The sequence below is a fragment of the Hordeum vulgare genome, chromosome 6H (genome assembly GCF_904849725.1).
Source record: "Hordeum vulgare subsp. vulgare chromosome 6H, MorexV3_pseudomolecules_assembly, whole genome shotgun sequence".
NCBI classification, from domain to species: domain Eukaryota; kingdom Viridiplantae; phylum Streptophyta; class Magnoliopsida; order Poales; family Poaceae; genus Hordeum; species Hordeum vulgare.
In genome coordinates, this window is record NC_058523.1 from 8,359,988 (window position 1) to 8,372,989 (window position 13,002).

General features: G+C 48.2%; 1 protein-coding gene across 1 annotated transcript; it reads right to left on the reverse strand.

The window, feature by feature from the left end:
* Positions 1 to 7,098: 7,098 nt before the first annotated feature.
* Positions 7,099 to 11,801, reverse strand: LOC123404242 (nitrate reductase [NADH]). Its single transcript, XM_045098156.1, has 2 exons — positions 10,512 to 11,801; positions 7,099 to 8,904 (listed from the first exon to the last, which is right to left on the reverse strand). The coding sequence occupies exons 1-2, from the start codon at positions 11,680 to 11,682 to the stop codon at positions 7,328 to 7,330; spliced, it is 2,748 nt and encodes a 915-aa protein (XP_044954091.1). The 5' UTR covers positions 11,683 to 11,801; the 3' UTR covers positions 7,099 to 7,327.
* Positions 11,802 to 13,002: the final 1,201 nt, after the last annotated feature.

The window sequence follows — 13,002 nt, forward strand, 5'->3', positions numbered from 1 at the left end:
GCAGAGGTAGCCATCAAGGCCCAACCCATTGTCATTGTTTTATTGGTGTTGTGCATATGAATAGTGAATTTTTTTTAATTTTCCTTTAAGCACCCCTCCCTCATACGATCAAATTTAGGCAGTCCTGCCTTCACCACTGTCAACGTTGGGAGAGGAAACAACGACCAGCCATTTGTGGATGACTCAAACAATGCCGCTCGGCCATGAGGCTCGCAATGTCGGCAAGGTCAATGGTGCGTCACAAGTTGGTGGGTTTAGGTTGCCATTAAGGTTGGTGGAGAGGTGATGGTACGTCGGGTTGGGAAGTTGTCTTAAGGCATCTACAAATCAGACTCTCAAAGCGTTCATATATGTCCGTACCACTTTACTATTTTTCCATCCGACAAGGTCTTCTAAATGTCCACGAACCTGTTTGCATTCGCGAAATCCGGTATACTTGAAGCCAACTTGAGTGAACTCCAACCAAAAGCCACAACGTAGCCCCCTCTCTCCTCCGGGTTACACACCACTCATATGAGTGAGCTCCAACTAAATGCAACTACGTGCCCCCTCCCCTCTCTGCTCTCCCTGCTCTCAGCCACATACGTCCAACCAAAAGCAAGTCTCCCATATCATGTCCACAGAATGTGTCCATGTATATGTATCATTCGGTCGTTAACTTTGGTATTTGCTTTACCTACAAAGCGAGGCACATGCCTGTTTCGAGACATTTGCGGTGTCTGTTTTGTGTGCTTGCATTGGAGATGCCCTTACATACATAGTATACATAAGATGGAGGATTTAGGTTCAGAGCATGGACATACATTTTGTTTTAACTTGTGATTTGTCTTCACATGCTTATTAGTATATAGCATGAGAGGCTTTAATAATGTAGCTTTACATGTAGTTAGAAAAAGCACTGGACAGGATCTGAATTGGATATCCAAAAATGGCGCATAAAAGAATGGATGGGGTTACTGAGATCATGATCCTAATGAGTGACACTTGTATATAAAATGGAACGCAAACAAATGTTACTGAGATCATGGTCCTAATGAGTGACACTTCTATATAAAATGGAACACTAGAACAAAAGTGAATCATAACACAACGAACTTTATACTACATCGGCCGCTACCAATTAAGCCTGCCCCATGCATGAAGACGGCCTTTGGATTTGAGCACGCCGTGACCCCAGGTAGGCAGTGAGGCCAATTAAGCTGCAGATTATAGTAGTACTAGTAATCAACCAGGCCTTCACTTTTGGAAGGAAATTCCAACAACATCTCCGCTGGATCTCGAGCAAGCAAACTAGTAATTAATCTCAGTACCTTTTTTGTTCTTGTTGTTGAGCAAAAGGGGTCTCCCCTCGATTTTCATTAAGAAAAAACAGACAGGAGTAGCCGTTCTGATGAGACGTGCCTCCACTTGCATTGGCGATCCCCATATGCATGCATGCATGCATACATACATACATACATACATGTGCCCAGGCCAACACGTATATATTGTATGTAGCACGCACAGGAAGACGCGATGAATCTAACATTCATCGGGGAACGCACGGCTAGAAGATCGCGTCGACCTTTGGCGCTGCTCACAGGGTCGATTAGAGTTGGTTTACAAGCTGACATGGTTCATATTCTGTGATGGGTGTCAGATTCGGAATCAGACAGTCTAGAGATCCATCTGCCCGAGAAAGAAAGGAAGAAAGAGAGAAGATGGCGATCTGATCTAGACATAGATCGAGCATGTGGTGGCCTGATCGCTCCTGCACGGCCAGCAGCATGCACGCTCATCCGCTAGGCCACGAGGCTCACAATATCGGCAAAGCCAATGTTGTGGCACAAGATGGTGGATTTAGGTTAGCGCTATGGTCGGTGGAGTGGTGAAGGTAAGTCGGTTTGAGTCGAGGCCGTTGTCTTACATACATATTTTACATACGAGGGGGGATTCAGGTTCACGACAATAACTGTGATATCTGAAGTAGTAGAGTGATACAGAGATATGCATTGGTTTGCTTTGTTTTTAACTTGAGATTTGTCCTCACATGGTTATTAGTATATAGCATTAGGCTTTAATAATGTAGCTTCACATGTAGTAGAAAGCAATGGACATGATCCGCATTGTATATCCAAAAATGGGACATAATTAAAGAATGGATGGAGTTACTAGCTAAGATAATGATCCTAATACGTGACACTTCTATATGAAATGGAACACAACAAAAGTGCTGGGATCATGACACTTATATATATAATGGAGCACTACAAGAAAAGTTAATTATAAGAAAACTGACTTTATAGTAGAGTACTACATGGGTAATGGGTTGCCAATTAAGACTGCGCCAGCATGAAGATGGCCTTTCAATTTGACCACCCCGTGACCCCACGTAGGCAATGAGGTCAATAACCGAGTAAATTGCCGAAAACCACCACAATTGAGTCGATGTCACAAACCACCATTTTCAAAAACCACAATTCAAACATGTGCCAAAACATGGTCAATTTTTTAAGAAAATTGTGGTTTTCAGCACTGAGCGATGCAATTGTGGTGATTTCTGGCAATTTACTCTAATTAACCTGCATAAAATTATGTAGCTAGCACTTCACTTTTTGGAGAAAAATCCAACAACATCGCAGCTCGAGCTCAAGAAGGCAGCATGCATGTCCGTGCGGCAGCGCGTCAAGCAAGCAAATATCGTATATATACTCCCCTCATTTTTTAATTTAAGTTTTTTAGATATTTTAATATAAACTACATACAGAACAAAATAAATGAATATATGTTTTGCATACATTTAGGAATGGAGAGAGTATTTTGCACATATTTTTACTGTGCACATGTACACTTGTTACGTCGATACATACGTTTTTTATGAGATGTGTCTCCACGTATCCTGACATCATGTATGCATACATGTGGCCACCGGCACCACATACTGTAGCACGTACCGGAAGAGGCGATGAATCTAATTGACATCGAGAAACATTAAATAACCATGTGTTTACGTTGATAGTAGCTTGCTCAACATACCTAAATAGGTAATTTGCTTACCTTGTTCAATCCTTCTTTGTATGTGGCAATGCAGACCTCCTTTTTGATGAATAATGCCCGCATGTCTAGTTTACTCTTAATGATTATTTATACTAACATGATTTCCATGGTTTTTTCTTGATTAATATAATATATAACTGCTATTTGTTTCAACACAATGAGGTTTTGGGAAGGAGAAGGAGCATCGGATGGTGCTTCCACGTCGGGAGAGGAAACTACGAGCGGCCATTTTGTGGAACATTTGAGCAAGGCTACTGGGCAAAAATTACAGTACAATGATCCATGTAAATACATCAATTTTTAAAATGAGATTTGTGCCCATATGCTTATATATTGTCAGTGGCTTTAACAATTTAGATTAAAGCTAAAAAAGCAATGGACATGATCTTCATTGGATATCCAAAACGACACATAAAGAATGGATTTAGTTACACTGAGATTGTGATCCTAATGAGTGACGCTCGTATAAAATAGAACACAACAGAGTTATTGAGATCATGGTCCTAATGGGTGACACTTATGTATAAAAATGGAACACTACAACAAAAGTTAGCCATAAACAACTGACTTTGTACTACATGGGATGTCAATTAAGCCGGCCCCATGCATGAAAACAACCTTTGAATTTGAGCACACTGTAACCCAAAGTAGACAATGAGGCCAATTAACATGCACTTAAAAAGCAACGGACATGATCTACATTGGATATCCAGAATGCCACATAAACAATGGATGCGATTACTGAGATCAAGATATCCCACTCAGTGGCACTTGTATAAGATAAGGAACTCAACAAAAGTTACTGAATTCATGATCCTAATGAGTGACACCTACATATAAAAATAGAACACAAATAACGCTACTGAGATCATGGTCATAATAAGTGATACTTACATACATATAAAACTGAACAAAACTAAAGCTAACCATAACACAATTGACTTTAGAATACATGCGCTACCAATTAAGCCAGCCCCATGCACTGCGACGGCTCTTCAATTTGAGCATCCCGTCACTGGCCTCATGTATGCAATGAGGCCATTTAATTAATCAACCTGTAGAGATGACCTTGAGAGGATCACTGTTATTCTATGAGTGGCCGCCAATTGCGACACCAAATAAGTTGCCCGATAGCCACCTATTGAGCGGTTTATTTGGTGTCACAATCGGTGATTGCAGACGTAATAGTGATGATATTCTCAAGGTCTTTTTCCTTGGAGACTGTATCGACTTTCTTCTTGGACACCCTGCCATGATACTTGTTACAGTTCCACTCTATGTGCTTCTTCTTGACCGAGACAATGGAAAATGCGCACATCGGGGAGCATGGCGACATAGTTTGGATACATTGTCGTCATAGGCAATATGTCACGATGCAAAGTTCGAGCACCTCCATTGGCTTGGGGTAGGAGTGGTTGGACTACAGGCTGAGGGTATAAACCTGCATTGGGTAAGAGTAGGTAATATTTCATCTTGATGCACCTTGCACGTTCATCTACCTTCTTGACTGACAGCATTTTCACCACATGCCATGGACGACCACACAAACATGGGCAGTTCCGCGATGTTTCCTTTCAACATGTACCATCCGATCATACTACTACAGATATTCACCTTCATTTTATCTGATAAATGGGTCAGATATAGCAGTTTATTACATGGTACAAACTTGCATGGCTAGTTTATTCTTAATGATCAATTATGCTAAAACAATTATCATAGTTCTTTTCTGGATTTATCTAGTTTCAAGATTGCTTTATGTTTCAACGTGATGTGTTTTGGGCATGACAAGTGGCGTTAGATGGTGGTTCCGTCTTCAGTGACAGAGGCGGGGTGGCAAGCAGGGGCCTAGGCCCACCTACGAACATCATAAATTTTCATTTTTGCTATGCGTTTGAATTATGGAGTTTGTAAATTTTCCATTAAGCCCCTCCCCTCTTCCCAAACATCAAATTTAGGCAATCAAAGGGGTCATTGATTAATTGATATCAGTTAATGAACTAAAGAGGCCGACATAGTGCGATAATGATTGAAATTACCGGTCCAGCATCAACTTCAGGGACTTGTACTCGCCTTCATCTTTTCTTAGTGAGTCGAGTACTTGAACTTTTCCCTCGTCAATCGAAATGGCGAGCGGGATAAAGTGGAATATGCGTTGTATAAATGGGCATGCATGAAACTCATCAAGAACTATATGTAAACTTAACATCGATCGGGTAAGCAAAATAGAATTTATAGTACAAGACAGCAGTAACACTTACTTGAAGTTGTAAGAAAATAATATTTTTTCATTATGACTTAGTATCTCGAAAAACCGAAACAAGTTCTCCTCTGTGTCTTTTGGGAATTGTACTACTACCTGTTCAAAATGGTATTTGGGTCAATGAAGCCAATGCCATATAGTCCATCTCTTTTCATTTCAAGCATCTTCATTCTAGATAGCACCACACACACAAAAGAACATAGTGAGGATAATTAGAGGCAAATGAACGAGCCGATGAGCTAGAGATTTGAATTACAGAAAGAAATACTTACAAACAATAGCAACTGACGAGAGATTTGTCGAGTGCGTCTTGATAGAATAACTGCCAAAATTCTGGCATCTCAACCCAAAAATCTTTGCAATTGAAGAAATGCTCTGGCTTGACTGTCATCATTAGGGACTGACGCCCGAGTTCTGCTTCCTTCATGTACCAGTTATGCAATTTGTACATTTTCGTTGGTAGCTGCTTGACAAGCTCAGGCCTAACGAGAGATCTCTTGGATTCATATGTCCATACTAGTTGTTTATCCACCGTGGCGGGAATGTTCTCGTTGCCTAGGAGTTGTGAAACAGTGACACCGACAGTCATAGCCATCTTTTGAGCAATATCGGGATCGGCTACAGAATCATCGGTACCCACCTTGAGCGGTGGGATCGATTGCACTGGCTGTTCTTCCAGGTGGGGAATGGTTTTCCTGCTTCTTCTATTAAGGAGCGCCGTCTTCGTTTCCCTTTTTGATATGACTTGGAAATAGAGTGGTCATAGTCTGATTTAACGCGCTTGACGTCTTCCGGAGGTGTTATATCCTTTGGTACAGGCTTTCTCTTGTCTTTATGGACCTGCAACTCAACAGTCACTACTTCATCTAATTCCTCTCTGTGTTTTAGCCTTGTTTGTAAGGAAAAAATGCTCTAGGGTGTTCGATGCAAAATGTCTAAGTCTCCTTGGAATCTCTAGGGTGTTCGATGCAAAATGTCTAAGGTGGTATGTTGCAGTGCGTACACCGGGCGCCTCTCATAGCTTTGACGCAGGAGTGGTTCTACCTAGCGGCTAAGAGGTATAACCCTGCCTCTTGAAAACATGCATTAGGTAAGATGGTATAAAATAATTTCAAGACCATCTTGACGAACTTTTTTTGTACGTCTTCATATACCTTCTTGACTGATGACATTTTCACCACATGCCATGGATGACAGCACCGACATGGGCACTTCAGCGACGTGTCCTATCAACGTGTACATTTTGATCATAGTACTAATGATATTCAACTTCACTTTCTATGAATCAGATATTTTATATTATCATATGGTAAAAACTTGCATGTCTAGTTCATTCTTAGTGAATGGTAAAATTTCTTTTGTTTTTCCAATGGAACTAAATCCAAAGGTAAAAAAAATCCAACATATCCCCTGTTGTCAATTCGTTTGAATCAAACGGACGAATAATGCCACCATAGAAAAGATGTCTTGTTCATATGGTTTTCTCTACACTTTACCTATGAATCAAACATGTCCTAAATGGTGATGCTTCCTTTTTGAACAATTGGTCCTTTCAGATCTAGAACAGCCAAGCTACTTACTCCTATTAGACGGCACAATCAATACACAAGCAAGACAGACCAAGAACTCCCTTTGTATTATCCTTGTTGGAAACTATTTCCAATACATTCTCAAATATTCCCCTTATCTCAAGGCTAAGGTAGAAGAATAATCAATCTTTATTTACATACTATCGTAGCAGTATACATGAAGGAACAAACACACCCTCAATCGGATCGGCGTAAACTTCACATCCTTCCTGAGGGCAAAACATCGATCGGTATATATATGTCCAATGTACGTACAGTATAATTCATGCAATCATATTCATGCACGTACGTACGGTTCTCTAATGAACAAACACAACACGTATAAACATTGGGTACATCCATCCACAGGTTGATGCGTCGACGCGTAGGTGTATATAGCTTAGGCAGCTCCATGCTACCTATGAGTAGGTACTACTAGAGAGGGGAAATGTTTCACCGATCAGAAGGAGATGAAGGAATTGGCCATGTCGTACTTCATCTTCTCCAGGTTGGGGGAGATGGCGAACTTGATCATGGGCGGCGGCCCGCAGGCGAGTGCGAGCGTGTCGTCGCCGCCCTCGGGGACGTGCGCCCGGAGGATGTCCTCCGTCACAAACCCGACGCTGAACTTCCACCCGTCCTCCGGCCGCTTCACCTGGTCGATCACGTACCACACCTTGAGCCTGTCGGGGTACTCCGTCGCCCACCGGTCCAGCTCGTCGCGCAGCAGGATGTCGTCCTCGCTCCGGTTGGCGTACACCAGGTGCATCTCCGTCTCGTCCTCCGGCTGGTCCCGCAGCACGGCCTGGATCACCTGGTACATGGGCGTGATCCCACTGCCGCCGCAGATCATGGCCAGCCGCCGCGCCCGGCGCTGCTTGCCGTTGATGACGAAGTTGCCGCGGCCGGTGTACTCCACGTGGCCAAGCGGGCCCTTGACGTCGATGGAGGAGGAGCCGACCTGGAGCGACTCCAGGTACTGCGTCATGAGCCCGCCGTTGGGGAACTTTGGGTGCTCGTCCCTGAAGTAGACCTTGACGAGCAGCTCGAACTGCCCGATCTCGTCCACCATGCTCGTCGGCGTGTAGGCGCGCATGCAGAGCTTGCCGTCGATGGTGGCGCAAACGAAGATGTGCTTGCCGACGGGGAGGCCGAGCACCTGGTCGGAGGACGGCAGCGCGAAGCGGAAGAGGCGGACGTCGTGGGAGAGCTCCTTCTTGTCGACGAGGCGACATGGGACCTTCTCGCGCGGGCTGGAGAGCGCGATGGGCGCGCCGGCGACCTTGGTGGCCTCGCGGATCGGTGCGAGGTGGGATAGGCTGGACCCTCCATGCACCGAGTTGTCGGAGTTGTACCCCGTCCCCGTGGTGATCAGCTCGCCGATGCGGTAGGTGTCGAGCAGCGCCTTGGCCTTGTCGGAGTGGATGGCGTCGAACTCCTCGGTGCAGTCGGATCCTGCGTTAATAAGGATGCTGTCGGCGCCGCCGGGGTGGTCCTTGAGGAAGGCGGTGCAGTCGTAGACGTGGCCGTGCACCACGATCCACGCCGACTCCTTGGACCCGTGCTTGCGCACCTCGGACATGGTGAACTGCTTGTCCCCGGCGGTGTTCATGAACGGCGTGGACGTGCTCCGCTTGAGCCCCGGCGCCGCCGCCTCGGCCGTCTCGAGGTGCTTCTGGCGCGCCATCCATCCGCCGGTCTGGTTCCCGGGCTGCGTGGGGTGCTCGAACACCAGCCCGATCTCGCCCTTGTGGGGGCGGCACACGTTGACCTTGATCTTGAACCAGCAGTTGTTCATCATGCCCATGAGGTTCCAGATGAGCTTCTCCGGCTGGGTGTTGTGGGTCTGATCCCACGCGCGCACCGCCACCTCCTTGGCGCCCAGCAGGTCCAGCACCTCGATCTCTACCGACCAGAAGCACCAGCACCAGTACCGGCCGTACTTGTTGGGCTTCTCCGGGATGTCGAGCGTGCACAGCATCCAGCTCTCGCCGCCGTCCAGCGTCACCTCCACTCGTGTGATCTTCTTGCCACCGCCTACAAACCACAACAACAACAAGAAAAAAGATCATGAGTTGGTGACTCGTTAGCTATTGTTGAATGTTAGGAGTGTCACGTAGGATAAATCAATGCGGTGAAGAAGAGAGAGCTCGTAATTTTTTTTTATCTTTTCTTATCTTATTTTAAAAAGACAAGAAAGGGTATGCGGGGCTTTCTTCAGTTGCATACTTGCTTGCTTTTGACTTTTCCAGACGACTTCCATGAAGCCAATCCTTAGTTAATTACTGCCGTGTGAGCTAATGACACATCATTTTCCGATTAAACAAAAAAGCAAGCGAGCGACCGTATTCACATTTGACACGCTCTCTTATGCCCAAGTTGGAATATTCAGTAAGTAGAGTACATCACATATCACATGTTGATGCTAAGATTCCGATTCCACTCGCTGATGATTGGTTGGGGAGGAAGTGCATGCTTTCTTGGGTTGCTTTTGACTTGGCAACAAGTCATATCCGATGCCTAAGTTTACCTTTTTCCGACTTAGTCCCTCTCTTGTGTCTTTTGTTGGACCTTTTCTTGTGCACAATACTACCCCTGTTGAATTTCGGCTAGGCTTTATTCGTAAAGCGGATACGTTTAGCCGTTGCACTGTACGTTACGTGTGTGTAGTATGAGCACGTGTGAACCTAACAAGGAAGGAAGCATGCACTATCGTCGAAACCAGCAGGTGTACTACTAGTAGAGTTACTGTTGATCTACTACTACTAGATAGGAGAAAAATCAGGCTTCTGGCTGCGGTTGGCCACACACACGAATGAATTCTGGATGGGTCCAATCATATGGGCTTACTATAGTTTGCCTTTGTTCTCAGAGCCGACACTGCACCAGGTACGACCTTGCCATGGCCGTGCCCTGTGTCAGGCTGACTATTCCAAGAGCTAGAGCTAGAGCTAGCTAGCAACGTTTCCTTCTTCTTGTTTTATACTCCATGGCATGGCATGGCATGCATCCAGTCCGGCAGCTACAAGCAGCCTAGCTAGCTTTTGGGGGTCACCAAGTGCCAACGACCCCAGAGCCACAAGAAAAGTGCATGCATGCATATGCATGGGTTTTATCCATACGCTTTCCTTGGCAGAAAGAAAGAAAAAAGTGCATGCATGGGTTTTATCTATACGCTTTCCTTGGCAGATTAAGGTTTTGGAGCCACGCGACGCAACTACTAGTGTTATGTTAGGAGTAATAAAATAAGTAATAAAACGTACAATGAGTGGCTGCCACCACCCTCAACTGTTAGCAGTAGAAAATAAGGGGACTGTCTCACTCAAGCATGCCATTTTCAAACGCTACATGCCAATGTCAATCATCTAACAAAATGCATTATGTGTGTATCTATATGTGCTTGGTCAGACGTCCTCTCATTAAGTTGAGTTTTTCTTCTCCTTTGCGTTCCTAACACACAAGGTGTGGTATATACTAATCGAGTCTTATGGTCAATGCTACGGAAGCAAGTATATCATATGCTGGCTCTTATATCGCGTCATCCTTGGCGTTCTGACCTTTTTCCTCTCTAAAATAAAAAAAGAACGTATAATAAAAAAAAATTGAAACGGATGGATGGATGGAGGAGGAGGACGACGACGTACCTGAGTATGCGTATCCCTTGATGGTGTATGCGCGCTGTGTGGTGAAGGCGTTGATGGGTAGTATCTCGTCGTGCCCCGGGGTGGTGATGACGGAGTTGGTGTTGAGCTCGTTGATGATGTACTCTGGGCGGTACCACCATGCCTCGGCGTTGGCGAGCTCGGCGTCGACGTGGGACGGCAGCACCCGGTTGTCCTTGAAGTGGTAGTAGTTGTCGGACTCGGCGGTGGTGACCACGATCCGCCGCACCCACTTGACCATGCGGCCGCCGATGCATCCCGGGATGAGGACGCGCACCGGGTAGCCGTGGTCCGGCAGCAGCGGCTCCCCGTTCTGCGCGTAGGCGAGGATGATGTCGCGTGACGGGTCCATCGCCCACTCCCGGCTCACGCTCGTGCCGTACTTGGAGCCGCCGCCGCCGGGGAGGTCCTCGGCGCCCTCGAAGCACACGTTCAGGGCCTGCCCCTTTTTCGACATGACGCCGCACCGGAGCAGCACGTCGCGGAGCCGCGCGCCGCGCCACACGGACGTGGAAACCCCCGCCGCGCCCCAGTTGAAACCCACCGTCTGCTGCACCATGTTCTGCTCCTTGCGCCGGTTGCCGGCGCAGACGAGCGTGGCCGGCACCTCGGCCGCGGGGAAACCGTTGGCAAGCTCGTCCATGGTGAGACGCGCGGGGCGGCGGACGAGGCCAGTCACCTCCACCGTCCAGGTGGCCCAGTCGCCGCGGGGCACGGCGCCGTGGTTGCGGACGTAGTGGAGCGGCGCCGGGGTGATGAAGCCGTGGTGCATCAGCCGGGCCAGCGGAGGCTCGCAGTTGAGCGGGTGCTTGCCGGTGAGCCGGATCAGAGACGGGTTGCGCTCGATCCAGGCGTCGGCCGTGCCCTCGTCGCGCGGGTCGCGCGTCGACGGCTCCACCTCCAGCTGCAGGTGCGACCCGTACGCCTCCCTCCAGTCCTCATGCCCCTCGTCATCCTCATCGTCGTCTTCCTCGTCCTCCTCCGCCACGCGGCCCTTCCGTGGCGGCGAAATGAGCGAGGGGAACCCGCAGCCGCGCACCGGGGAGTCGGCGCGGCGACGGATGCCGTTCGAGCCGGGGGCACGAGCAGTTGGAGCGGTGGCCGGCGCGTCGAGGCGGCCGAACGGCTGCCGTGGCTCGACCGAAGCGGCCATGGTGTGGTGCGTTTGTGTCGTGGGACAAGCTAGTGTTGGACCGGTTCTGGACTGGTCGCGGCGGATGAGGAAATGAAAGGAAAGGAACCGGCGGCAGCGGGTGGCCTGGTGAAAAGAGAAGCGGTGTGGATGCAGGTATATATACACACACGCAAGACGCAACGCCGACCTCCCGAGTGGAGTGACGTGCGGCTCAAAAGGCCGGTAGCAGCCCTATCCTTATGTCGACTCGTCTCCATATCTCTCTGTTTGCTTCCTTGTGCACGCCCAAGATCGAGTCGGTCAAAATCAGAAAAACGATGTTTTCTTTAAAAATAATAATAACAATCTTAGAGCATCGCCAACTGATATGCCGAACATACGCACCCGTCCCCCCCAACCCCCACCCCCCCCTCCATTTCGCCGCCTTCATCGACTTATGTATTGAATTAGCACCATTATTGTGAACTCAAGCTCTCTTCCCCCAACCTCAATTGGTGGCACTATCACGTACCGCTTGCTCTGCCGCCCCGTCCTCTTCCCCCTCATCGCTAAGCGTCTAGATTCCAGAAACCATCCCGATTCCGTTCCGATTGGTAGTATACTTATATAAACCCCCCCTTCCCCCTCAACAAATTTATTGGCCCTATGCGGGCTGCACAGTTAGCATATCTATGGGCCCAACCCTGCGACTCATAATGGTGAAGTGCATATTAGGTCCTTCAACTATTCTAGAGGACTCGCGTAGGTTCTCGACCTTTTGGAAGCCAACATGTAGGTCCAGAGGCAATCCAGCCCAACGTGAGGGGCACGCGCCCGCGCGGCTGTTTCAAACCTGGCCGGTGGGGCCGTCACCCGTTGAAAAGTGGTGGAGAGGGATGCCGGAAAGGTCTGGGTCGCCGGCGATGTGGATTCCGACGGCGGTGCTTCAGGAAGAGGAAGCCATGTTCTTTTCTGGCTACAACCAACAAGGAGGAGGAGGGGGATCATGTCAGTGTGGTGAGGCGGGTCCAGAGGAAGAAGAAGGAGTTGTGGAGGGACCCCGTACTACGAGATCGGCGATGGTCCGCGACGACGGAGCTCGGGTCCGATCCGGGCACACGGGCTCCACTGGCTCGTGTGGGTGGTGTAAGGGGGCGATTGGGGTTGTGTGTGTGCAACATGGGAGGAGAGGGAGTTTCGAAGGCTATTTTATAGTGGTGGTCGGAGCTCGCCATGGATAGGGAGCAGGGTGAGGTCGAGGGCGTGGCCACAGGCCACGGGGCGCCCTAAGCCGTGTCTACGACGTTTGTGGACGTGGTCTGTGCCCGCGGATGGGGAAAGGATGAGCGAGAGGGAGCC

What these genes read in the sequence shown, in the direction of transcription:
- LOC123404242 (XM_045098156.1), bottom strand. Translation starts at nt 11,682, where the DNA reads ATGGCCGCTTCGGTCGAGCCACGGCAGCCGTTCGGCCGCCTCGACGCG. An exon ending in CAAGGGATACGCATACTCAG is followed by an intron (nt 8,905 to 10,511) that starts GTACGTCGTCGT and finishes TGTGGTTTGTAG; the next exon opens with GCGGTGGCAAGAAGATCACA.